General features: G+C 41.9%; 1 protein-coding gene across 1 annotated transcript in view; it reads left to right on the top strand.

Moving 5' to 3' along the window:
• galnt2 (UDP-N-acetyl-alpha-D-galactosamine:polypeptide N-acetylgalactosaminyltransferase 2) overlaps positions 1-26,022 on the top strand; it is a 118,349-nt gene that overhangs the window by 29,138 nt on the left and 63,189 nt on the right. The window contains exons 2-4 of the mRNA XM_072250813.1: positions 4,237-4,330; positions 22,887-23,040; positions 25,713-25,811. Coding sequence (XP_072106914.1) covers positions 4,237-4,330; positions 22,887-23,040; positions 25,713-25,811 — 347 coding nt within the window. The remainder of the gene's footprint in view (positions 1-4,236; positions 4,331-22,886; positions 23,041-25,712; positions 25,812-26,022) is intronic.

Below are 26,022 nucleotides of genomic sequence, written 5' to 3'. Positions count from 1 at the left end.
TTTGAAATTTGTTTTGCAGCAAGAGTACAGTGCAATACAAAAATACTATAAATTACAATAAGAATGCAAACAGGGAGCAAAATAATGAGGTTGGGTTGATAGTCCATTTAGAAATCTGATGGTGGAGGGCAAGAAGCTGCTCCTAAAAATTTGAGTGTGGGTCTTAAGGCTCCTGTACCACCTCCCTGATGGTAGCAGTGAGGGAGGATGGTGGGGGTCTCTAATGATAGATGCTGCCTATTTGAGACATCAGCTTTTGAAGATGCCCTCTGCTGGGGAGAATACTGCCCATGATGGAGCTATCAAAGTAGCTGGAGTCAGAGCCTAGAATCTAGATGCTCAGCAGTTAAAGGACAGTAGGCCCCGAGGCAGCCTGTCCTGGGGTTGGAGGGGTGTGTGTGTCTTTGGTTTGGTTTGTTTATATTTGGGAAAGTGGCTTGTTTGCTGTTGTTTTGTTAGTTTTCTTGTGGCTGTTTGTGTTGTTCTGCTGAACATTGTGGACATGATATGTTGGTGCTGGAATGTGTGGCGACATTTGTGGGCTGCCCCCAGCACATCCTTGGGTATGTTGGTTGTTAATGCACACGATGCATTTCACTTAAAGTTTCAATGTACGTATGATAAATAAACCTGAAATCAAGGCAATGAATGTCGCCTTGCCAACAATCCCAAAAACTGAATAGAGTACTGGGTTCTATAATCTCAGACCTGATTATTCACCTATCTTTTCAGAGTAAAGCAAAAAAGGTACTTTTGTAGGACAGAGAGATTCTGGGTCACTAAAGTGAACAGTTCCCGAATAGAACTCTAAGTGCTTCACTGTCTGAAAGCTAATACATGTGAAGCTGTACAGCAGGGAGATGGCTAATTTTTCCAAAGTTATAATTGATTTGGGCTAAATATCTCTGTCTGCCTATCTGTGGACCTTTGTGCATTAAATCTAATTCATAATTACAAGTTAAATTAAATCTCTTTTAATTAAAATATTTTTTAAAATATAAAAGCATCTACTCATTTCTGTTTCTTTGCTTGCTTTTTCCTCTGATCTCCAATGACGTTAATTTGTACTAGTCACTACAGCAGTACATTGCCTCTTCCTTTTTGCCTCCACCTCTCCTTTTTCCTCATTTCTGTTCCCTCAGGGATTGTTCACATAAACCAGGCTCCCTGTCTCCTTCCTTACTTTGTTACCTTCATCCTCCATCTTGATTGTAATGCCTTTTATCCCTTTGTTCTCCATCTTGCCTTCTGCTGTCATTGCCTGCACTCCCTTCTATTCCTCCTGCCCTCTGACTTATCCCTAACTTTGTCTATTTCAATGTTCCATTTACTATCAGAGAATGTACCCAATATATAACCTGAAATTCTCACTCTTCACCGACATACTCAAAACAGAAAAAAACCTCAAAGAATGAATCTTAGTGAAATGTTAGAGCTCCAAAGGCCCCTCAATTCCCCCTCCACAATCTTATCCTGTAATTCTTTCCTCACAAAAGGTGTTAGGGTTAGTAAAGTAGCCCAGCTACTTATTTATAAATTTCTATTAGATTTTTTGGTTCTACCCTTCTGGTTATTGATGCTGTGCTGAGTGAATTGGGGCTTGCTGCAAATGGGTTATAAATGTTAACTTTATACATCTCAGCAGTTTTTCTCACCCAAGGGGTGGCATGGTAGTATTGCAGTCAGTGTGACACTATTACAGGGACAACGACCCCAGTTTAATTATCCAGTTCTCCCTCGCTACCTCACTATTCCTCTTTTGTGCTTTTTATTTGTAAAAATAGTTATTTTGTGTCTTGCATTGTTCTGCTGCCACAAAACAACACATTTTGCGGCATTTGTCAGTGACAGTAAACCCAAGTTTGATTCTGAGATGTCATGAGGCTGTAAGCTGTGCACGTTCTTTTTGTTCGTCTCTGATCTTACTGAGCTCCAGACAGCAATTGAACTCTAGTTTACAGATTTACTCTATCTCATCCAGATAAAACTTTATTTCAGCCTGCTGTTACACCTTGTTTGACAGTTTTTCTACCAGCGGTAGAAAAGTGGTTCCTAATCAGTGCAGTATTTGATGTCTCTTTTTTGATCTGTCTTCTCATCATTGAACATCTACTGCTGAATCCCACATGGCTTTGTTCAAAGCATGTTGAGTTCAGGCATGACTGGACTTCAGTGAAGTTCTGAATAGAATGGATGAGGGAGTTGGTGTACAGCGATAGGAAGGAGAAAAGAATATAAAACAGGTCAGCACAGTACAGGTCATTTGGCCCATGATGTTGTGCTGACTTTTTAACCTACTCAAAAGTCAATCTAAAGCTGCCATCATGCATTACCCTCAATTTGTCTTTAACCCATGTGCCAAATGTCCCCAGTTGAGAAAGTAAGGAAGCATGGGATCCAAGGGGACATTGCTTTGTAGATCAAGAACTGGCTTGCCCACAGAAGGCAAAGAGTGGTTGTAGCCGGGTCATATTCTGCATGGAGGTCAGTGACCAGTGGTGTGCCTCAGGGATCTGTTATGGGACCCTTACTGTTCGTGATTTTTATAAATGGCCTGGATGAGGAAGTGGAGGGATGAGTTAGTAAGTTTGCTGATGATACAAAGGTTGGAGGTGTTGTGGATAGTGTGGAGGGCTGTCAGAAGTTACAGCGATTGGATATAAAACTGGGCTGAGAAGTGGCAGATGGAGTTCAACCCAGATAAGTGTGAAGTGGCTCATATTGGTAGGTCAAATATGATGGCAGAATATAGTATTAATGGTAAGACTCTTGGCAGTGTGGAGGATCAGAGGGATCTTGGGGTTCGAGTCCATAGGATACTCAAAGCTGCTGCGCAGGTTGACTCTGTGGTTAAGAAGGTGTACGGTGTATTGGCCTTCATCAATCGTGGAATTGAATTTGGGAGCCGAGAGGTAATGTTTTTAGCTATGTAGGACCCTGGTCAGACCACACTTGGAGTACTGTGCTCAGATCTGGTCGCCTCACTACAGGAAGGATGTGGAAACCATAGAAAGGGTGCAGAGGAGATTTACAAGTTCGTTGCCTGGATTGGGGAGCATGCCTTATGAGAATAGGTTGAGTGAACTCGTACTTTTCTCTTTGGAGCGACGGAGGATGAGAGGTGACCTGATAGAGGTATATAAGATGATGAGAGGCATTGATCGTGTGGATAGTCAGAGGCTTTTTCCCAGGGCTGAAGTGGTTGCTACAAGAGGACACAGGTTTAAGGTGCTGGGGTGTAGGCACAGAGGAGATGTCAGGGTACTCAGAGAGTGGTGAGTGCGTGGAATAGGTTGCTGGCAACAGTGGTGGAGGCGGGTATGATAGGGTCTTTTAAGAGACTTTTAGGTAGGTACATGGAGCTTAGTAAAATAGAGGACTATAGGTAAGGCTAGTAATTTCTAAGGTAGGGACGTGTTCGGCACAACTTTGTGGGCCGAAGGGCCTGTATTGTGCTGTAGGTTTTCTATGTTTCTATGTATCTGTCTCTACCACCACCCACGGCAGCACCTCCCATGCATTCAGCGCTCTCTGCGTTCAAAACAAACCTACCTCTGATATCCGCCCCCTCCATACTTTCTATCAATCTCCTTAAAATTATGCCCTCTTGTATTAGCTGTTTCGATGCTGGGAAAAAAGCACTGACATTCAATGCCTCATATCATCTTATACACTCTATTAAGTCTTCTCTAATCCTGCTCCAAAGAGAAAAGCCTTAGCTCGCTCAACCTTTTCTTATAATCCAAGCAGCATCTCCTCTGCATCCTCGCTAAAGCTTACACATCCTTCCTGTAATGATTAATGTCTAAGAAAGGGTGATTATGGGAAGTGCAGGAGGTAGTGTAGAAGACATTTAGTTTCTTAGGGTGAAACCTTATTTCATATAGGTTTCCAGTTTTGGTATCTTGAGTTTGACTGGATGCTAAGGTTGGACACAATTCATTTTCTTCCAAATTAAGTTTGAAGGGGTTTGTTTAGCAGGCCCGTAAATGTACATGTTCACTGAGAAACAAGGTTATTTGGGTTCAATCGCTTTATTTCTTTGGTGACTTTCCCATTTATATAGTATAAAATAGATAAGAGTATTACAATGCATTTGGATTTAGTGTTGCAGTCTTAATATAAAGTGGATGTTCCCCAAATCGAGATAAGTTTATTTTAAATGTATATCACAGTAAAATGGTATTACTCTTACTAATTTTACAATAATTGTTCCCATGTAATTTTGTTTTATAGGATGAGTGGAATGCTTTGGATCCAAATAAGAGAAAGGATGGTCAGAACGGCATTGCAGAAGGAAAAGCAAAGAACGTGGAGACATTACCACCTGGTGGGTAACCAGGGCCTGTGTGTGATGTTACCATTGATTTTGGAAATGGCTTTTTGAAAAATTTTCACTTTTGGTGACTGGAGATTGTGCAATAGGGTGCAGGCTTCTTGGGAAAACGCAAAGGCTTCTTCACAGGGCTATATCAGCACGGCTGCTCATTAATTGTTCACTGCACACACAATCAGCAATTGTAAGTCTTTTCAACAAGGAAACCAGGAATCAAGCATCTGTCTGGGTTTGGAAAACTTGATTGATTTGTCTGAGATGATCAGAAAGGCAAAAAAATAACCTGTTGTTTTGCTGATGGACAGAAGTCTTTAATTATAGATGATTATGAGCCACAATTCCAGTTTCATGTGTACTAGCCAATAATTCAAATAATGACCTAGTTTTAACAGTGGCTTGTTTAATGAGGATGGGGGTGTTCGTCTTTTAAAGTGTACCTTCGGAGGTAAAATCTATAGCTTCTATTTTATGTGTGGTATACATAGAAAGAGAATAGGTGAATACTAAAGATCAGAGATTAGCTTTATTTGTCACATGTACATCGAAGCATATACAGTGAAATGTGTCGTTTTACATCAACGGTCAACACAGTCTGAGGATGTGCTCGGGGCAGCCCACAAGTGTCACTATGCTTCCAGCACCAACATAGTATGCCCACAACTACTAACCCTAACCCTGGAATGTAGGAGGAAACTGGAGCACCCAGAGGGGAATGTACAAACCCCATTTCCAGAAAAGTTGGGATATTTTCCAAAATGCAATAAAAACAAAAATCTGTGATATGTTAATTCACGTGAACCTTTATTTAACTGACAAAAGTACAAAGAAAAGATTTTCAATCGTTTTACTGACTAACTTAATTGTGTTTTGTAAATATACACAAATTTAGAATTTGATGGCTGCAACACACTCAATAAAAGTTAGGACAGAGTTAAAATAAGATTGAAAAGTGCACAGAGTATTCAAGTAACACCGGTTTGGAAGACTCCACATTAAGCAGGCTAATTGGTAGCAGGTGAGGTATCATGACTGGGTATAAAAGTAGTGTCCATCAGAGGCTTAGTCTTTGCAAGCAAGGATGGGTCTTGGCTCACCCCTTTGTGCCAAAATTTGTGAGAGAATTGTTAGTTCAAAAGAAACATTTCTCAACGCAAGATTGCAGAGAATTTAGGTCTTTCAACATCTACAGTACATAATATTGTAAAAAGATTTAGAGAATTCAGAGACATCTCAGTGCGTAAAGGGCAAGGTTGGAAACCACTGTTGAATGCGCGTGATCTTCGAGCCCTCAGGCAGCACTGCCTAAGAAACCGTCATGCTACTGTGACAATTATAGCCACCTGGGCTCTGGAGTACTTCGGAAAACCATTGTCACTCAACACAGTCCATCGCTGCATCCAGAAATGCAACTTGAAACTGTATTACACAAGGAGGAAGCCATATATCAACTCTATGCAGAAACGCTGGTGAGTTCTCTGGGCCTGAGCTCATCTCAGATGGACCGAAATACTGTGGAACCGTGTGCTGTGGTCAGATGAGTCCACATTTCAGCTAGTTTTCGGAAAAAACAGGCGTCGAGTTCTCCGTGCCAAAGATGAAAACGACCATCCAGATTGTTATCAGCGAAAAGTGCAAAAGCCAGCAGCTGTGATGATATGGGGGTTCATCAGTGCCCACGGCATGGGTGAATTGCATGTGTGTGAAGGTACCATTGACTCTGAGGCGTATATTAGGATTTTAGAGAGACATATGTTGCCATCAAGGCGACGTCTCTTCCTGGGATGTCCATGCTTATTTCAGCAGGACGATGCCAGACCACATTCTGCACGGGCTACAACAGTGTGACTTTGTAGACACAGAGTGCGTGTGCTTGACTGGCTTGCTGCCAGTCCAGATCTATCTCCTATTGAAAATGTATGGCGCATCATGAAGAGGAGAATCAGACAATGGAGACCATGGACTGTTGAGCAGCTGAAGTCTTATATCACGCAAAAATGGACAAAATTTCCAATTGCAAATCTACTGCAATTAGTATCCTCAGTTTCAAAACGATTAAAAAGTGTTATTAAAAGGAAAGGTGATGCAACACAATGGTAAACATGCCTCTGTCCCAACTTTTGTTGAGTGTGTTGCAGCCATTAAATTCTAAATTTGTGTATGTTAACAAAATACAATTAAGTTGGTCAGTAAAACTATCGAAAATCTTTTCTTTGTACTTTTGTCAGTTAAATAAAGGTTCACGTGAATTAACATATCAGAGATTTTTGTTTTTATTGCATTTTGGAAAATATCCCAACCTTTCTGGAAATGGGGTTTGTACAAATTCATTCCAGACAACGGTGGAATTGAATTGGTGTATAGCAGTTAATACTCATCTTTACCATTCTTAACTTCAATTCACATTAGTTTTGCTGCCTCAGTCAGTATACTTGGACAGCACAGTGGCAAAGCAAGTGGAATTTGTTGTTTCATAGTTCCAGTGACCTGGCTTCAGTCATGACCTCTGATGCTCTCTGTGCGGAGTGTGCTCTCCTGATGGCCTCAAGTGTTTCCTCTGGGTGCTCCAGTTTCCTGCCACATCCCAAAGGTGTGCTGTCTGGTAGATAAATTGGCTACTGTAAATTGCCCCATGTGTGTTTAAGGGTTTAAGGTTGGGGGGGGTAAGTTTAAGGGAGGTGTGCAGGGCAAGCTTTTTACACTGAGAGTGGTGGGTGCCTGGAATGTGCTACCAGGGGGCAGTAATGGAGACATTTAAGAGGGTCTCATACAAGCACATGAATATGCAGCGAATGGAGGGATATGGATATTGCATAGGCCGAAAGTATTAGTTTATTTCAAAGATTCAAAGTACATATGTTATCAAAGAATGTATACATTATAGAACCTTGAGATTTGTCAAATTACAAGCAGTAACAAAGCAAGAAGCCGGAAAGAGCCCACTTAAGGAAAATGAAGACTAGTGCGCAGAGACAGAGGGGAAAAAAAACACAAATCATGCAAGCAGTAAAAGCAAGCAACAGCATTCTGAACCAGATTGAGCCATTAGATCCGAATCCCTGGAGCAGCTGGGAGTAGGCCCAAGCCTTGGTCTCAGTTCATTATATTAGCGAGGCAAATCACCACGAAGCATAGCAGCCAGGCTAATCTCATAGCCTCAGCATTATGGAGAGAGGAGTGAACATCAGGAGTAAGCAAAATCGGCTTAGTTCTTGCCTCTAGTCCTGATACCCTACCTTTCCAGTCTATCTGGGCCAGTGTCCAAACAGAGGATCGTGACTCACATTAGGACCTGGGCTCCGCCACGTTGAAGCACCTCAGGCCTAGACCACACTGCCCAGCAATTTGCTGTGAGCCTAGATTCCACAGCCCTGCCCAAAGCTGTCCACGACACCTCCAAATTGGCTCGGCACTTAGAGCGATCACAACTTGAACCCAGATTAGTTGGATGGGCATCGACACTCCTTTGCGTCGATGACTCCTTGTCGAATCGCTCACTCTGTGTTGAGTTTGCAATGCACCAGCACGGCTCATTCCTCGAATTCACTTCACCTTCACTCTTCTTTGTTTGCAGTGATAGTTTACCACAATTTACTTCAGAAAAGGTGTTAGTTGTTATGTTTTTAGTCAAATTTCTTGCCTTTCAAACTACCAGTAAGCTGTTGTTCATCTTCAGTAGCACCATCTTAAACTGGAAGGTGTTTCTTTGCTAGTTTAAATGGTTCAGCACAATATTGAGGGCTGAAGGGCCTTTTCCTCTGCTGAACCATTCTGTATAGGCAGGTGGGAGGAGAATTGAGTTATTGGTGTACAAGAATAGTTTATAGAAAAATAAGTAAGGGAATAGGATTGGTTTGATTGTTCTGAGGACTGGCAAAGACTCAAAGAGCTGAATAGACTTCTGTATTATATTTTTTTTTGTGCTTCCAGATTTCTTCCTTTTCACATTCCCATCACGTGCTTTGTTCTTTTTGTGTGATCTCTTTCCTTTTCTTCAGTGTCTGAGTTTATTTTTGTAAAGCCTTTACCACATTATCTTTCCAACTCTGCAGAATGTTCAGTCATAAATATTAATAACTTTTTCTTATGTTTTATTAATTCTCCCTTTGCTTATTTTTTCTTACTGATTATTTTAACATGTAAAAATATACAATTAGTTTAAATGTCATTCTATTCATTGGAAACTATTCTGAATTGCATTTTGTACATTATTGCAAGATATTTGACCATATCAAGTGTGTAAAACATTCTATTTTTGAATGCACAGCATTCTAAATTTGAAAAAATTCAGTGACATTACATAACCTGCAATATTTTGGTTCCTCAGTGTGGTTACATAAATGTGACAGTCCTCAGCTTCTTTCTTGCAGTTTCATCCTTGCAATGTAAAAAATTGCCATTGCCTCATATTTCTGTATTCCCCTTCCAATGTCATCTGTAGTGTCTAATATATTTATTCAGGAAATGCACTTTCAATCCTGTTTAACAAACACTCCTTTTAGAATGTGGAAGGACAAATTGTGATTCATAACTAGTAAGGACATTCATATGTGGATATTAGACAGAAAATATTGCCTGACCAGCTGAGTTTTCCCAACCTTCGTGGGTCAGTAACATTCCATCAGAACTGTCAAAGCGAGATTCATCTTCTGTAGAGAAATGGAAATAACAAATGAATATTTGTGGTAGAATGGAGATCAAGAAGAACTGAACACCACATGGAATTGGAGCCTGCTACGGGAGATCGGTGAAGGCTTGTGAAAGATAAAGATTTTTTTGATTAGCTTTATTTGTCGGATGTACATCAAAACATACAGTGAAATATGCCGTTTGTGTCATTTCAAATCAGTGAATATTGTTAACTACGCATGCAACGAGTATTAAACAGTGAGGATGACCTGTTCCACAATGACTGGACCACACAAACTTACTACTTAAGTGAAACACAGCTAATGGCCAACATATTTGACCAACCAGATAAAGGTGAAGCATCATAGTGGAAGGGCTCATGTTAGACTGGAATTGAGATTACCAAGGCCATGTGTAGATTTTAAACAGTAGGGATTCTGCACATGCCCTAATGAAAGGTCTCGGCTTGAAACGTAGACTGTTTACTTTTATCCATTGATGCTGCCTGGCCTGTGTTCCTCCAGCATTTTGTGTGTGTTGCTTGGATTTCCAGCATCTGCAGATTTTCTCTTGTTTGTGATTTTGCAAATACTGGAAATCCTTGTATACAGAGAATTCAGGGGGATGGGTAATAAATTCAGGAATAATGGGATATATTTTGAACCAATTCACTCTTCATGGTGATAATTTTCTCATGATACAGGTTTAGATTACATGGTGTAGTTGCACATCATCCTAAGGAGGTAGAAATGTTGGCAAATCAGAAATTCCTAAACTTTATACAGCATCATAGAATTGATACATGAGGTGTTGTAAATTTTTGAGTTTCTCTGTATTTCCCACACTACCATTCAGCCTTATATTGTCAGTGCACTGGAATATATTATGGTTAGTTGCCTCATTCAGATCATTGTTATAGATTGTGAATAATTTGGGATGGAGCTTCAATTTCTGTGGAAACCCCCTAGCATTGTGAGCAAGTCTAATTTCATTGCTGTGAGAAGAGTCTTGAGAGTCCTTGTGCAGGATTCCCTAGAGGTTAACTCACAGGTTGAGTTGACAGTGAGGAAGGGAAATGCAATGTTGGCATTCATTTCAAGAGTGTGTATATGTACACCAGAATATAAGAGCAAGGATGTAATGCTGAGGCATTGGTCAGACAGCACTTGGAGTATTGTGAGCAGTTTTAGGCCCATTAACTAAGAAAGGATGTGCTGGCATTGGAGAGAATCCAGAGGAGGTTCTCAAGAATGATTCTGGGAACGAAAGGGTTAATGTACAAGGAGCATTTGATTACTCTGGAACTGTACTTGCTAGAGTTCAGAAGAATGAAGGGAAATCTCATTTAAGCCTAGTGTGACGAGAATACACATAGATAAGATGTTAGCTGTCCTGTGTGATCAGCAGTTGGTCTGCCACATGTCTTCAGGAGAGAGAGAAGGAAAACAATGGAGCAGCATTTGGAGATGTGTAATGAAGGGACAGGAGAGAGAGTAACAGAAGGAGGGAGCTGTCAAGAGCGGCTCCCCCTTTGAACCCTGAACTGTTTGAAGTGATGGACAGGCGATACCCCAGCAGGGGGATAAAAAGGGACAGGTTCGCTAAGGCAGGACACACACGACACCCGAGGTAACGAGACCCTGGAAGCGGTGCGCCTTTCACAAGTCGGTGGGAAGTACCGGGCCATAAACGCACAGGGTGGAAAGGCACGATTGGCGGGAACCTGGTGTGTGTCCACCCTTGCCTGGGTGCCAGGTTCAGCGCAGAGAAACGATTGTATCTGGATCGGAGGGGTCACAGTCGGTGACCTCAGATGACATTGCAAAGGACTCGCCCGAAAGCTGACTGCGAAGGTCTGTGTGGAAGCCTTGAATATTCATTCGTTTTTGCTCTCTCTCTCCTTCCCCCACACTGTCCATCTCCCACGGCAGCGATTACTGCGAACTGAACTGAACTAAATTGAACTGAACTTTGCGTCACTTTGAAACTGGTCATTTACCCCTAGACAACGATAGAGCTTGATTGATCCTGTGATCTGAATTCTGTGTACATGTATGTTTATCATTGCTGAACTGTTGCATTCATTATCCTTTTGATTAGAGTACTGTGTTGCTTGTTTCTTTAATAAAACTTTCTTAGTTCTAGTAATCCAGACTTCAACTGAGTGATCCATTTCTGCTGGTTTGGCAACCCAGTTACGGGGTATGTAACACTAGATAGATATTATGTGGAGATTTGTGACAAATATTATACAATATATATGTACGGTATCTGAAATACATCTTATGGAAATGTTTGATGATGAAATTCAATAAAAAAATAAATTACAAAGAAAAGAAACCTATCAAATATTGAAAAGACTAGATGAGTGGATGTGGAGAGGATGTTTTCCATAATGGCAGGGTGGGGGGGTGGGGTCTGGGACCAGAGGACATAGTCTCAGAATAGAGAGATTAGAGAGATGTCTATTTAGAACAGAGATGAGCAGGAATCTCTTCAGGCAGAAGGTGGTGGATCTGTGGAATTTGTTGCCACAAATAGCTGTGGAGGCCAAGTCACTGGGTAATTTAAAAGTTGAGGTTGATAGGTTTTTGATTAGTCAGGGCGTCAAAGGTTTGGGGAGAAGGCAGGAGAATGGGGTTGAAAGGGATAATAAATCAGCCATGATGGAATGGGAGAGTCGATGGGCCAAAAGGCCCAACTCTACTTCTGTGTCTGATGTTATTAAGATGCTTTCTTGAGTCACTGCTGTCTTTCTGGTCGTCCAACAGTGCTGTCTCTTGTTAGCTTTTCCTATTGGGCATTTGTGCTTTACATGGTATGCAAGAAATTATTTTATTAGGTCTTCAGATGGTATCTCCATAATATTGTTGTTAATATCTGTTGACTGCTCACCCAATCTCTTATCAGCTGTTACTTTTACCTTTTGAGTTAAAAGATATTGTGAGCTCAGATTGAAGACTATTTAAGAAGGACTGAGAAGATTGCATGGTTTTGAATGGTTCAGTACCCTTACAATTTGAGGCCTGTTGAGGCCTTCTGTTGGTCAGGGTCATGTTGCGTCCCAGCTGTCTACGGAATACACAAGCCAGGACAATACGATATGGAGAGCTGCCCATGTAGTAGGCTGGCCCTCTCAACTCAGCTGATGAATCCAAAGGAACGTCAGAGACTAATACAGTTTGGCACCAGTCAGCGTTGAACTCAAAGTGGGACTGCCTTAGGAGTTCCAGCTCCGGACTTTTCCTCTGGGTTTACTCCGGGAGCCTTCCCCATGAGTGGCTATAGCCACAATGCAGCAGTTTTGAGATCAGAGTTTTCCTTCTCCTAGGTGAGCTGCCAACCACAGCTGATGAGTCCCATTAGACCAAAGTGATTGGTTCTAAAGTGCCAGTAAACCACCTTTGCCCCTTCTCCTGTCAATAGAAATGGTTCTGCCAGATTTAGTAACTCAGGCCAGGAGGTGGACTAAGTTGTCAGAAACTATTTGAGGCGCACACCATTGGGAGCATTTAATAGGTATTAGGAACTTATCCCTTCCACCATATCCAGCTATAACAACCTATAAAAATAAATTTTTTGCATCTTGGATGTCTGTATTTGCTTCTTATCTAGAGATAATTTTAAAAATAGTCAAATTATAAAAGCGAAACAGGAAGGGATATACTATTGTTGAGATCGCTGTCAGAGTTGGTTGACATAATCAATATGGATTGCTAGTCCATTGTCAGGTTGGAGAAGGGAAGAGATTGATATGAACTATGTCAATGTGAGAGAGTGGAAAATGATGGCAAAGGCAACAGAAAACTTTGAGTTCTCTATGTGTGCAGGAAGTAGTATCATCAGAGCCATCAATGTAATGAGAAAAAATTGAGGGAGGGGGCCTGGATAGAATTGAGCTAAGAGCTGTCATGTGTCCAATGAAGACAGATGTAGCTTGGACCCATGTGAGTTCCCTCTGAGTTGAAGAAAGTGGTTGAAGTTAGAGATGAATCAATATAAGAACGAGAACACAAAATAATCTGCAGAAGCTGGGGTCAAAGCAACACTCACAACACGCTGGAGGAACTCAGCAGGTCGGGCAGCATCCATGGAAACGAACAGTCAATGTTTCGGGCCGGAACCCTTCGTCAATATAAGAATGAGTTCAGCTAGCAAAAGCTATGACTGGTAGAAGGCGATTGATTAGGTCTGTGTTCAAGGAAAAGATGAAGGTTTGGGGTTCCGTGGTGGCAATGTGTCTGATTGGGACCATGACAGAGAAAATTGTCTAGGTGGCAGAGGGTATTGGAGGTGCAAAGAACGTAATTGGGAATTGGCTGGAGAGTGTGAAGTATGGGTCTGGTTTAAGATGGCACTGCTGTGGGTGAGTGACAACTTATTGGTGGTTTTCAATACAAGAAATATATCTAAATACTTTATTAATAACAAGCTCTGTCAGATTACCTGTGGATCATGGGTCCAGCTACAAATTCTTAATTGGATTGAGGTCTGGACTCTGACTTGGCCACTCCAGGACATTAACTTTTTTGTTTTTAAGCCATTCCTGTGTAGCTTTGCCTTTGTACTTGGGGTCATTGTCTTGCTGGAAAACAAATCTTCTCCCAAGTCGCAGTTCTCTTACAGACTGCATCGGGTTTTCCTACAGGATTTTTCTGTATTTTGCTGCATTCGTTTCACCCTCTACCTTCACAAGTCTTCCAGGGCCTGTAGCAGTGACGCATCCCCACAGCATGATGCAGCCACCACCATGCTTCACAGTAGGGATGATCTGTTTTTGATGATGTGTGGTGTTTGACTTACACCAACATAGTGTTTAGTCTGATGGCCAAAAAGCTCAAATTTGAGTTCATCAGACCTTAGATCCTCCTTAGAATCAGAATCGGGCTTATTATCACCGGCATGTGTCGTGAAATTTGTTATCTTAGCAGCAACTGTTCAATGCAATACATAATATAGAAGAATAAATAAATAAGTAGATAAATTACAGTATACGTATATTGAATAGATTAAAAATCATGCAAAAAACAGAAATAATATATATTTGAAAAGTGAGGTAGTGCTTAAGGGTTCAATGTTCATTTAGGAATCAGATGGCAGAAGGAAAGAAGCTGTCACTGAATCACTGAGTGTGTACCTTCAGGCTTTTGTACCTCCTATCTGACGGTAACAGTGAGAAAAGGGCATGCCCTGTGTGCTGGAACTCCTTAATAATGGACACTGCCTTTCTGAGACACAGCTCCTTAAAGATGTCCTGGGTACTTTGTAGACTAGTACCCAAGATGGAGCCGACTAAATTTACAACCCTCTGCAGCTTCTTTTTGTCCCGTATAGTAGTTCCCCCCCCCCCCCCCCGCCATACCAGACAGTGATGCAGCCTGTCAGAATGCTCTGCACGGCACATCTATATAAGTTTTTGAGTGTATTTGTTGACATATCAAATCTCCTCAAACTCCTAATGAAGTATAGTCGCTGTCTTGCCTTCTTTATAACTGCATCGATATGTTGGGACCAGGTTAGATCCTCAGAGATCTTGACATCTGGGAACTTGAAACTGCTCACTCTCTCCACTTCTGATCCCTCTATGAGGATTGGTGTTTTCCAGCTGACTTCAGAGTCACCCACATGCTTTCTGGCAAATTCTAGGCAAAATTTCAACAGTGGCTTTCTCTTTGCCACTCTCCCATGAAGCTGCAACTGGTGAAGCATCTGAGCAACAGTTGTATGTGCAGTCTCTCTCATCTCAGCCACTGAAGCTTGTAACTCCTCCAGAGCAGTCATAGGTCTTTTGGTGGCTTCCCCCGCTAGTCCCCTTCTTGCATGGTCACTCAGTTTTTGAGGACAGCCTGCTCTCTGGGCAGATTTACAGCTGTGCCATGTTCTTTCCATTTTTTGATGATTGACTTAACTGTACTCCAGAGGATATTCAGTGACCTGGAAATTTTCTTGCATCCATCTCCTGACTTGTGCTTTTCATTAACCTTTTTGCAGAGTTGCTTGAGTGTTCTTTTGTCTTCATGGTGTAGTTTTTGCCAGGATACTGACTCACCAGCAGTTGGACCTTCCAGATACAGGTGTATTTTTACTACAATCGATTGAAACACCTTGACTGCACACAGGTCTCCATTTAACTAATTATGTGACTTCTAAAACCAATTGGCTACACCAGTGATGATTTGGTGTGTCATATTAAAGGGGGGGGGGGGAGGGAATACTTATACAATCAATTATTCCGTGTTTTATATTAGTAATTAATTTAGGTCACTTTGTAGAGGTCTGTTTTCGCTTTGAAACGAAAGAGTCTTTTTCTGGTGGTTAGTGTCAAAAAAGCCAAATTAAATCCACTGTGATTCAATGTTGTAAAACAATAGAACTTTGAGGGGGGTGTGGTAAATAATTGTTTTTGGCACTGTACTTGGACAATAAATGTACTTTGAACTTTGAATGTTCTGTTCATCAGGAAAAGGCTGAAATAAGGTGCCTTCACGGAAGGTATGGTATAATAGTACACATATCAAGATAACTGAATGCTCAGAATTATGGGATACTGCAAAGCGTGATTAAAGAGTCTGCACTGACCTTTGGTTTAGTCACCAGAAGATTCAGTTCTAAGAACAGAGTTGAAAGAACAAGAGGAGATAATGTGATTTTTATTTTGGCATAATGTGAAGACCTGGACGGCATTAGCTGGAAAGAAAGAAGCAAGCCTAAAAGTAATACATGGTGATGAGAAAAGAATAGGGGTATGAGATTACTGGGAAGTTCCTTTCAACGATACAGTACAGTTGTAATGGACCAAGTGGTCTCTTGTGTCGATGATTCTATAACTAGTGGGGATATGGTGGAGTGGGAATTCAAAAAGGACAATCAGACGGATGCATCATTAAATTTGCTGACTCTCCCTAAGTGATCTATTTTAGCAGTTGAGACACATATACTGATTTTAATCCAAAGCATCATGTAAATGGTCATACAATACATATAAATATACAACACTTAATTTGCAAATATTTGCCCACTTTCAGCAAATAAAGTAAAGCACTCCACCATTAAAAATGATTTGCATATACTGCTTTTCATATGACTTTTACCAGCTAAAAAGAAAGAAGGAAAGATGAGCTTCATTTGTCACATGTACAGTGGAACATACAGTAAAATGCATCATTTGCGTCAGTGACCAACATGTGTACGTGCTGGGGGAAGCCCACAGGCGCAACCATGCTTCTGGCGCTAAAGTAGCATGCCTACAATTAGCTAACTCTAACCCATACATACGTCTTTGGAATGTGGGAGGTAACTGGAGCACCCAGAGGAGACCTGTGCGGGCAATGAGGAGAGCATCCAAGGTCCTTACAGACAGTGGCGGGAATTGAACCCCGATCTCCTGATTTCTGGAACTGTAAAGTGTGACGCTAACTGCTACGCTTCCATGCAGCACCATACAAAAGATTAAAACCCATATTAGTCACACACACAGAGTGCTGGAGGAACTCAGCAGGCCAGTCAGCATCTTTAGAAATGAATAAACAGTCGCTGTTTTGAGCTGAGACCCTTCTTCAGGACTGGAAAGGAAGGGGAAAGACAGCAGAATAAGAAGGTGAGGGGAGGGGAAGGAAGCTAGCTAGAAGATGACAAGTGAAGCCAGGTGGGTAGGAAAGGTAAAGGAGAGTAAGGAATCTATGATAGGAGAGGACGATGGACAAAGGGAAGGAGGAGGGTACCCGGGGAAGTGATAGGCAGCTGAGAAGAGGTACTGTAAGAGGCTAGAGTGGGGAATAGAGGAGGGGAGGGGGGAGGCAAAATCGATATTCATGCCATCAGGTTGGAGGCTACCAGGAAGCTGCTTTTGGTGAATGGAGCGGCGGTGGTCTGCTGCATATTTAGGTATGTCAGTCATCAGATGGCTACAAGACAAATGCCCCTTTTGTTTATTGTGTTTGATTCATGTGATAGTGGCTTTACCGCCAAAGCTGATGTTTACTGCTCTTCTATAACTGGCCTTATAAAGGAAATGGCGAGCTGCCTTTTTGCAAGCTCTTGTGCTGCCATAGTGAAGCTACTTCTCCTTTATCTGCCAGAGAATTCCAAGATTTTTTACCAGACATCAATGAATTGTGACATATTCCCATTTTAGGATGCTGTGTAACTTGGAGGGGTTGTGTTAGTGATTGAAACACGATTCCAGTTTTCTTGATTTTAGGAAGAGCTGTTGAGCATACATTTTGCAGGTAGTACGTACTGTAGTCAGTGTGTTGATGCTGGAGGCAGTGAATGTTTGTGGGTGTGCATGAGCTGACAGACATCCACTTCCTTTTGTTGCTGTTATGCTTCCATTTTAATTTTTTTCTTTTTGTATTTGCAATCTGTTTTTTCACATTGGTTGTTTATCCATCTTGTTTTGTGCAGTTTTTCATTGATTCTATTGTGTTTCTTTGTATTTGCTGTGAATAGTTCCTTTAAAGCTGGAGCAATTGAGTAATATTCCTGGCTTCTGCCTTGAGGGTGAGAAATTGGGAGGCAAGTATCAGAATCAGAATTAGATTTATTTATCATGTGCGCATGGAAACAATGCTTTGTTTGCATTAGTACCTAGGGATGTGCTGCAAGTGTCACCACACATTCTGGCGCCAACATAGCATGCTGTCAGTGCTCAGTAGAACAGAACAAAGTGCATCAAAACAAGCCCTTTCCCCCTCTCCCTACGTATATCTCACCCACATTCATGGACAGGCCTTCGGGACTCTAGTCTACAGGTGTCAGGCATTGGGCAACAACCTCTGGATTTCTTATCAATCTCTGGGCCTGTATCCTCGGCATTGATCCCAGACTGGCTCACGGCGCGACCCCAGATTCCAGGATTGAACGCTGAGCATGCTGACCGACTGACCCTCCTGCTTTCTACTTGCACGGACGTGCGCCGACTTGGGACAGCCCACAGATGTTCTCCATCCCCATGTTTACAGAGGGGAGTAACTTCATCTCGGGCCTGATCTCATATGTTGCCTGGACCAGTTGAGTTTCTGGTAAATGGTGAACCCTGGGATGTTGATAGTAATGGATTCAACTCTGGAAATACTGTTGAACATCACGGTGCTGGTGGGCACAGCCCAGTCCATTGTAAGCAAAGCCCTCTTTATCATTGAGCACATTTACATGGAACGCTGCCACAAGAAAGCAGCATCCATTGTCAGAGAACCTCACCACCCAGGCAATCCAGTCTTCTCACTGGATGTACAGGAACTTTAGATCCTTGAACACCAAGTTATCAGATTACAATCACAGGCTGCTGAACTGGTGTGGATAACTTCACTCACCAAAACTCTAAACTGATCCTACAAGCTACAGACTCACCTTCAAGGACTCTATACAACTTGTGTTTTCAGTATTAGTTGTATTTAATTCCACAATTTGTCTTTTGCATATTGGTTGCTTGTCAGTCTTTGTTTATGTATAGTTTACATGAATTCTAAATAGGTTGTTGACAGTCAGCACAGACTCATTGGGCTGAAGGGCCAGTTTCTGTGCGATATATCTCATTGCTTCTATGAACATGGAGCCACCAGCCCTATGCATTGGGTGACCCAAGGTCAGGAGTGTAGGGCTGAAGTGCAGCCCAAACATGAGAAGCAGCTCCTTCAGGTACTCAGAGATTGCAACTTCTCACGCTCCGTATATACACAATACACTGTCTCCTCCCAAATGCAGCAATGACTGGTGGATGAGGGGTCTGTAACCGACTTGAGAATTTGTTATGTGGTATTACTCTGTGCAGCACTTTCCACCTCAGGTTCTAGTGTACAGAGAGGACATCTGCATAAAGAGACTTCCACTGGGTGCACTGGTACATTTAGGACAGCTGACAATGCAGTGTATTGGTCAGTTTACCACCAACTACAACTACATATCTTCAGACCTGCCTAGTTTGAACAGCATACTTTTGATGGTAGGTTTTGATGATCTCTATTGGTTGTACCATTGCTTCCCAAATGTGCTACTTCCAATATGGAGGATTACTGATTTATCAGTTGAGAGAGAGCAGCATGATTGTATTTAGCAGAAGATTTCCTAATCTTCTTTTGGGCTTATGCCCTGATGTTTCATGCAAACTTAAATCAATATTGAGATCCTGTCCATAGCACTAAAGACATATAACACTGCTGCTTGCTCTGATGGATCTGTCCTGCTGCTGGGACACAATGTACCTCAGGATGTTGATGGCAAAATGGTGGATTTAGGCTGTGAGGATGATCCTGTCTGCCTGTTCCTTGTCTGTGCCCAGTTTGCATAAGGTTGGTTTGTAGGTGCCGCAGGCTATCAAGAAGGCAAATGGAATGTTGGCCTTCATTGCTCAAGGGATTAAACTTAAAAGTAGGGAAGTTATGCTGCAATTGTACAAGGTACTGGTGAGGCTGCACCTGGAGTACTGTGTTCAATTCTGGTCTCCTTACTTGAGGAAGGGTGTTTGAGCTTTGGAGGCAGTGCAGAGGAGGTTCACCAGGTTGATTCCAGAGATGTGGGGGTTTGACTATGAGGAGAGATTGAGTCGCCTGGGACTGTACTCACTGGAATTTAGAAGAATGAGAGGGGATCTTATAGAAACATATAAAAATTATGAAGGGGAAAGATAAGATGGAGGCAGGAAAGTTGTTTCCAATGGTAGGTGAGACTAGAACTAGGGGACATAGCCTCAAAATTTGGGGGAGTAAATTTAGGACAGAGATGAGGAGGAACTGCTTTTCCCAGAGAGTGGTGAATCTGTGGAATTCTCTGCCTAATGAAGCAGTGGAGGCTACCTCAGTAAATGTATTTAAGTCACGGTTGGATAGATATTTGCATTGTAGGGGAATTAAGGGTTATGGGGAAAAGGCAGGTAGGTGGAAGTGAGTCCATGGCCAGATCAGCCATGATCTTATTGAATGGCGGAGCAGTCTCGACAAGCCAGATGGCCGACTCCTGTTCCTGTTTCTTATGTTCTTCTGACAGCAGTGCCAAGATTCGAGTGAGGAGGATGTAGCAGGGTTGCTTATACCTTTGTGCCTTGATGCTGGTGGTATTTTGGGCTATATACACCTTTCTTGTCATAGTTTAACAAAACTGAGTGATTTTCTAAGGCACAGCAGTTAAGAGTTATCCACTTTGAGGATAAAAGATTCTCACTGCTATCATCAGAAAGGATTTACAAGATCCTTAAGTCCCACATCACCAGGTTCAGGAACAGTTGTTACCCTTCAACCATCAGGCTCCTGACCCATCGTGGATAACTTCACTCACCTCAGTGCTGAACTAATTCCAAAACCAATGGACTCACTCTACAACACATGTTCTCAGTATTCCAGGCGGTATCTCTAGGAAGAAGTACAGTCGACGTTTCAGGTCAAGACCCTTCGTCAGGACTAACTGAAGGAAGAGTTAGTAAGAGATTTGAAAGTGGGAGGGGGAGGGGGAGATCCAAAATGATAGGAGAAGACAAGAGGGGAAGGGATGGAGCCAAGAGCTGGACAGGTGATTGGCAAAGGGGATATGAGAGGATCATGGGACAGGAGGCCCAGGGAGAAGGAAAAGGGGGAGGGGGGGATAAACCCAGAGGATGGGCAAGGGGTATAGTCAGAGGGAGAAAAAGGAGAGAGAGAAAGAATGTGTGTATAAAAATAAATAACGGATGGGGTCTGAGGGGGAGGTGGGGCATTAGCGGAAGTTAGAGAAGTCAATGTTCATGCCATCAGTTTGGAGTCCACCCAGACGGAATATAAGGTGTTGTTCCTCCAACCTGAGTGTGGCTTCATCTTTACAGTAGAGGAGGCCGTGGATAGACATGTCAGAATGGGATGTGGAATTGAAATGTGTGGCCACTGGGAAATCCTGCTTTCTCTGGCGGACAGAGCGTAGGTGTTCAGCAAAACGGTCTCCCAGTCTGTCTCGGGTCTCGCCAATATATAAAAGGCCACATCGGGAGCACCGGACGCAGTATATCACCCCAGTCGACTCACAGGTGAAGTGTTGCCTCACCTGGAAGGACTGTTTGGGGCCCTGAATGGTGGTAAGGGAGGAAGTGTTAGGGCATGTGTAGCACTTGTTCCGCTTACAAGAATAAGTGCCAGGAGGGAGATCAGTGGGGAGGGATGGGGGGGACGAATGGACAAGGGAGTCGTGTAGGGAGCGATCCCTGTGGAAAACAGAGGGGGGGGGGGAGGGAAAGATGTGCTTAGTCGTGGGATCCCGTTGGAGGTGGCAGAAGTTACGGAGAATAATATGTTGGACCCAGAGGCTGGTGGGGTGGTAGGTGAGGACCAGGGGAACCCTATTCCTAGTGGGGTGGCGGGGAATGGAGTGAGAGCAGATGTGTGTGAAATGGGGGAGATGCGTTTGAGAGCAGAGTTGATGGTGGAGGAAGGGAAGCCCCTTTCTTTAAAAAAAAAGGAGGACATCTCCCTCGTCCTGGAATGAAAAGTCTCATCCTGAGAGCAGATGCGGCGGAGACGGAGGAATTGCAAGAAGGGGATGGCATTTTTGCAAGAGACAGGGTGAGAAGAGGAATAGTCCAGAAAGCTGTGAGAGTCGGTGGGCTTATAGTAGACATCAGTGGATAAGCTGTCTCCAGAGATAGAGACGGAAAGATCTAGATGCCTTTTCATTCCAGGACGAGGGAGATGTCCTTTTTTTAAAGAAAGGGGCTGTTCATAAACGAGAGGAAATCTGTACCTACAGAGCTGTTCACACACGAGAGGAAATCTGTACCTACAGAGCTGTGCACAAACGAGAGGAAATCTGTACCTACAGAGCTGTTCACACATGAGAGAAAATCTGTACTGACAGAGCTGTTCACACACACGAGAGAAAATCTGTACTTACAGGGCTGTTCACACACGAGAGAAAATCTGTACCTACAGAGCTGTGCACACACGAGAGGAAATCTGTACCTACAGAGCTGTTCACGAATGAGAGAAAATCTGCAGATGCTGGAAATCTAAGTAACCTATACAGAATGTTGCTGTAACATACACAAAATACTGAGTTCCTCCAGTATCTTGTGTATGTTACTACAGATCTGTACAGATAACTCTGCAGGTCAGTATTAAGGAGGGGGTTCTAGCGCTGTGGGGCAAGAGCCCTGTGGCCCATTACTTAGTTGTAGCTTGTTCTAGCAATCTTTGTTTATTCAGCCTTTTCCAGTTTTAGTGTTCAGGTGACTTAATGTAGGTTCTGATAGGGTATTCTTGTTTCCAAATCTTGCACTAGAAAAGCTTCTTCCTGCTATTTACCTTGGAAATTTGACTTAAGGTTTAAAAAAGGCTGGTGCACTGATAAAAGTTATTTGAACTCTGAAAGGCAGTTCTTACGAACCTTGAACAAATATAAATTGACCTTTCTGATTTTTTTTTTAAAAATGTCAAATGGAAATTTGTACTTGCACTAATGTGTCAGGGTTATTTTTTTACTGGCAAAGGCAGATGGAGTGTGATGAAACTATACCTCATTTACACAGCTCCACACCTGGACCAATAGACTGAAGAACAGTTACTTCCCCTAACCGTCAGGCTGATCAACATCTTCACTCACCAACCGCACCAGCACCACATTCACATCAGCCATTTTATTATTTCCTGTCAGTCATCTTGTATTAAAGTACTACTTATAGCTGGATCATAATCAGCCTATGTATATATGCTAATCTTGTGTGTATATATGGCCACACTAAAGTTATTTGTACATTGTGTTTAATAATACTGCTTTTATGTTTGCATATATTGAGTTTTTTTTATGCTTAGTGTTTTTTTAAATTTCACTCTCTTTTACACTCGTGTACTGAAGCATGGCAATAAAACAATCCTGAATCTTGGAACTTGGATCTTGAATCTTAAACAGTAGGCACAAAGGTTTAGAGCGGGTCTCTGATTTTGATTGCATGTTTTTGCTTGGTCTACAGGAAAAGTTAAATGGAAAGACTTCGATCAGGAGGCTTATATCGAGGCTACTTTAGTAAAGACGGGGCAAGATCCATATGTGCGGAATAAATTTAATCAGCTGGAGAGTGACAAGCTGAAGATGGATAGAAATATTCCAGACACCAGGCACGATCAGTAAGTAGACGTGCCAAGCTGGTTGTGTTTGTAACGTTCTTGGTTCAGACTAAAGTTTGTTGGTTGAAGCTTCCATTTATGCTGCAGTACTGTGTGAATACCTCACCCAGAAATGGCATCTTCCAAACATAATCTTGAACTAGGACTCCCTGTATCTTTTTGATTATCTATAGAAGAGTAGAAATTTAGACCTCTGAGTAAGAAGTATATTTTTCCTAGTTTCCTAATATTCCTTCCCTCAGCCAGCATTACCAAAATATATTAACTGGTCAATTCTGGATTGTCATGTAGGATCTTAATGTCCACAGTTAGTTGCCATACTTCATCTATTACACTTCAAGAAAACAGCCTTTTCTAGATATAAAATGCCGTGGGTCCTGAGTTCTTGCAATTGCTAGACATTTTCTTTCAGTGGTTCAGTAGACGTTCAGAATTACAGAGTTAATTTTTGAAGGTAAGTTCCTTTTAACTGGAGAACTCTGCTTGCAAGGAGGCCAGCAGAAAATATTTCCAAACATTTTGGATTGTAAAACTTGTCCATTAGCCTTCCATAACATTCTAACCTCTACCCTCAGAACTAGGACTTCCTTTAAGTTTTGCGACTGGTTTTTGGTATTGAGGCTCTCTGTTGGTCAGGGTCACCCATAGATATTGCGTCCCCGGGCAGTACCGTATGGAGAGCAAGCTGTTTTGGTATTAGTTTTAAACACAAGCTTTTGCTGGCATTTGCACATTCAGTTCTGGGTTAAGGCAACCCAGACCTAACAGTTATTGAGATCCAAAAATTTTGTTGCCAGAGAACATGGAGGTGCTAATGGCATTCTTTAGAAACTGGAATCACATCAAGTTACCAAACCACTGTAGATATGTTAAATCAGCAGCTTAAAGGTCAAATTATATATACGTTGTTATAATATTATTATATTAGAAAAATTATTTTGGAATGTTGGTATAAAGAAGACATATACTCAGTAGCCACTTTATTAGGTATAGGAATGGATCCTGGTGTGGTTTTTGGCTGCTTTAGCCCATCCACTTCAAAGTTTGACATGTGTGTTCATAGATGCTCTTCTGCACACCACTGTTGTAACGCATGGTTATTTGAGTTGCTGTCTCCTTCCTGTCAGTTTGAAACAGTCTGGACATTCTTCTCTGACCTTTCTCATTATCAAGGCGTTTTCGCTCACTAAACTACTCACTGGATGTGTTATGTTTTTCGCACCATTCTCTGTAGACTTTAGAAACTGTTGTGCATGAAAATCCCAGGAAATCAGCAGTTTATGAGATACTCAAACAACACCGTCTGGCACCAACAATCCTTTCACAGTCAAGATCAATTAGATCAAATTTCCTCACCATTCTGATGTTTGGTCTGAGCAACAACTGAACTTCTTGACCATGCTTTTATGCTTCGAGTTGCTACCACATGATTGGCTGATTAGATATTTGCATTAACAAGCAGCTGTATAAGTATCCTAATGAAATGGCCACTGAGGGTATATACAATGTAAAAACTGACATAGATGCTGCACAAAATTGTGAGCAGTCTTTAGTAGTAGTATTTCTGGTGGCAAATAGTGCTTTGTGTACATAAAGTTCATATTCTCCCTTTGTGGCTTACAAGAGGCTGGGTAAATGGATACCCAAGTAGCATTAGAAAAATGCTGTGTCCCTTAAGGACCAAATAATTAATTGGAAAGGTTGCTATTTCTGTTTGTTTTCTTTATGGATTACTTGACACTGGGTTTTATACCTGATCAGAGACAGAAAACATCTCATAACTTTCTTAAAAAGAAATTTCAAAGTTCAAAGTAAATTTATTATTAATATACGTATATGTCACCATATACTACCTTGAGGTTCATTTTCTTGCAGGAATTCACAGTAGAACAAAGAAATACATTAGAATCAATGAAAAACTACACACTAAATCTGACATGGTACTAATGCAAAAGAAGACAAACTGTAAATACAAGCAATAAATAATGCCGAGAACATGAGTTATTGGTTCCTTGAAAGTGAGTCAGTAGATTGTGGAATCAGATCAGCATTGAGGTTATTCACACTCATTCAACAGCGTGGTGATTGAAGGTGATAACTGTTCCTGGATGCAGTGGTGTTGAACCTAAGGCTCTTGAACATCCTTCCTGATGGCAGCAGTGAGGAGACAGCATGGCCTTGATGGCAGGAGGCTGGGGTTGGGATCCTTGATGATGGATGCTGTTTTGGCAACACTCCTTGTAGGTGTGCTCAGTGGCTTCGCCTGTGATGGACTGGGCTGTATCCAAGACTTCCTGTATAGACTCTTATGTTCCTGGCCATTGGTGTTTCTGCACTAAGCCAGTATATTACATTTTAAGACTTAGCAAATACATGACAACTTTAGAAGTACTCAATACAATAGTACAATGCTGTTTAATTATTTATAGTCTGAGGAAAATGGACAGAAACTTCCTCTTCTGTAACCTCAATGTATCATCTGAACTTACCTCTCACACACAGTACAATCAAAAGTTAAATGTTTGTCAGCCTTTCTTTATTTCTGCTTGATTCATCGATAAAAGTCATTATTTTCCTATCCTAATATGACAAAGTTAAAATTTAACTAGCTGCTTTAATCAGAAAATGGGGAAGGTGCCCATGTGCTCAGTGTGCTGTGTTCTTTCTAACAGATGTCGGCGGAAGCAGTGGAGAACTGACTTGATAGCAACGAGTGTAATCATTACCTTTCACAATGAAGCAAGATCAGCATTGCTACGCACTGTTGTCAGGTAAAGCGATGGAAGTCGTACTCAATATTTGGCATTTGCTGCAACTTTATTTATATAGTGCCCTTGAAGTAGTGAAGTCCCAGGATGCTTTATGTTAACAAATACATTTTGGTACTAAATCACATAGGATATCTTAGGGTAGATATAATCAAAAAGTTATTCAGAAAAGTAGGGATTAAAGAGGATCTTAAAGAAGAAGAGAGGCAGAGAG

The sequence above is a fragment of the Mobula birostris genome, chromosome 2 (genome assembly GCF_030028105.1).
Source record: "Mobula birostris isolate sMobBir1 chromosome 2, sMobBir1.hap1, whole genome shotgun sequence".
Taxonomy (NCBI): Eukaryota; Metazoa; Chordata; class Chondrichthyes; order Myliobatiformes; family Myliobatidae; genus Mobula; species Mobula birostris.
This window is presented reverse-complemented; position numbering and strand designations above follow the sequence as displayed.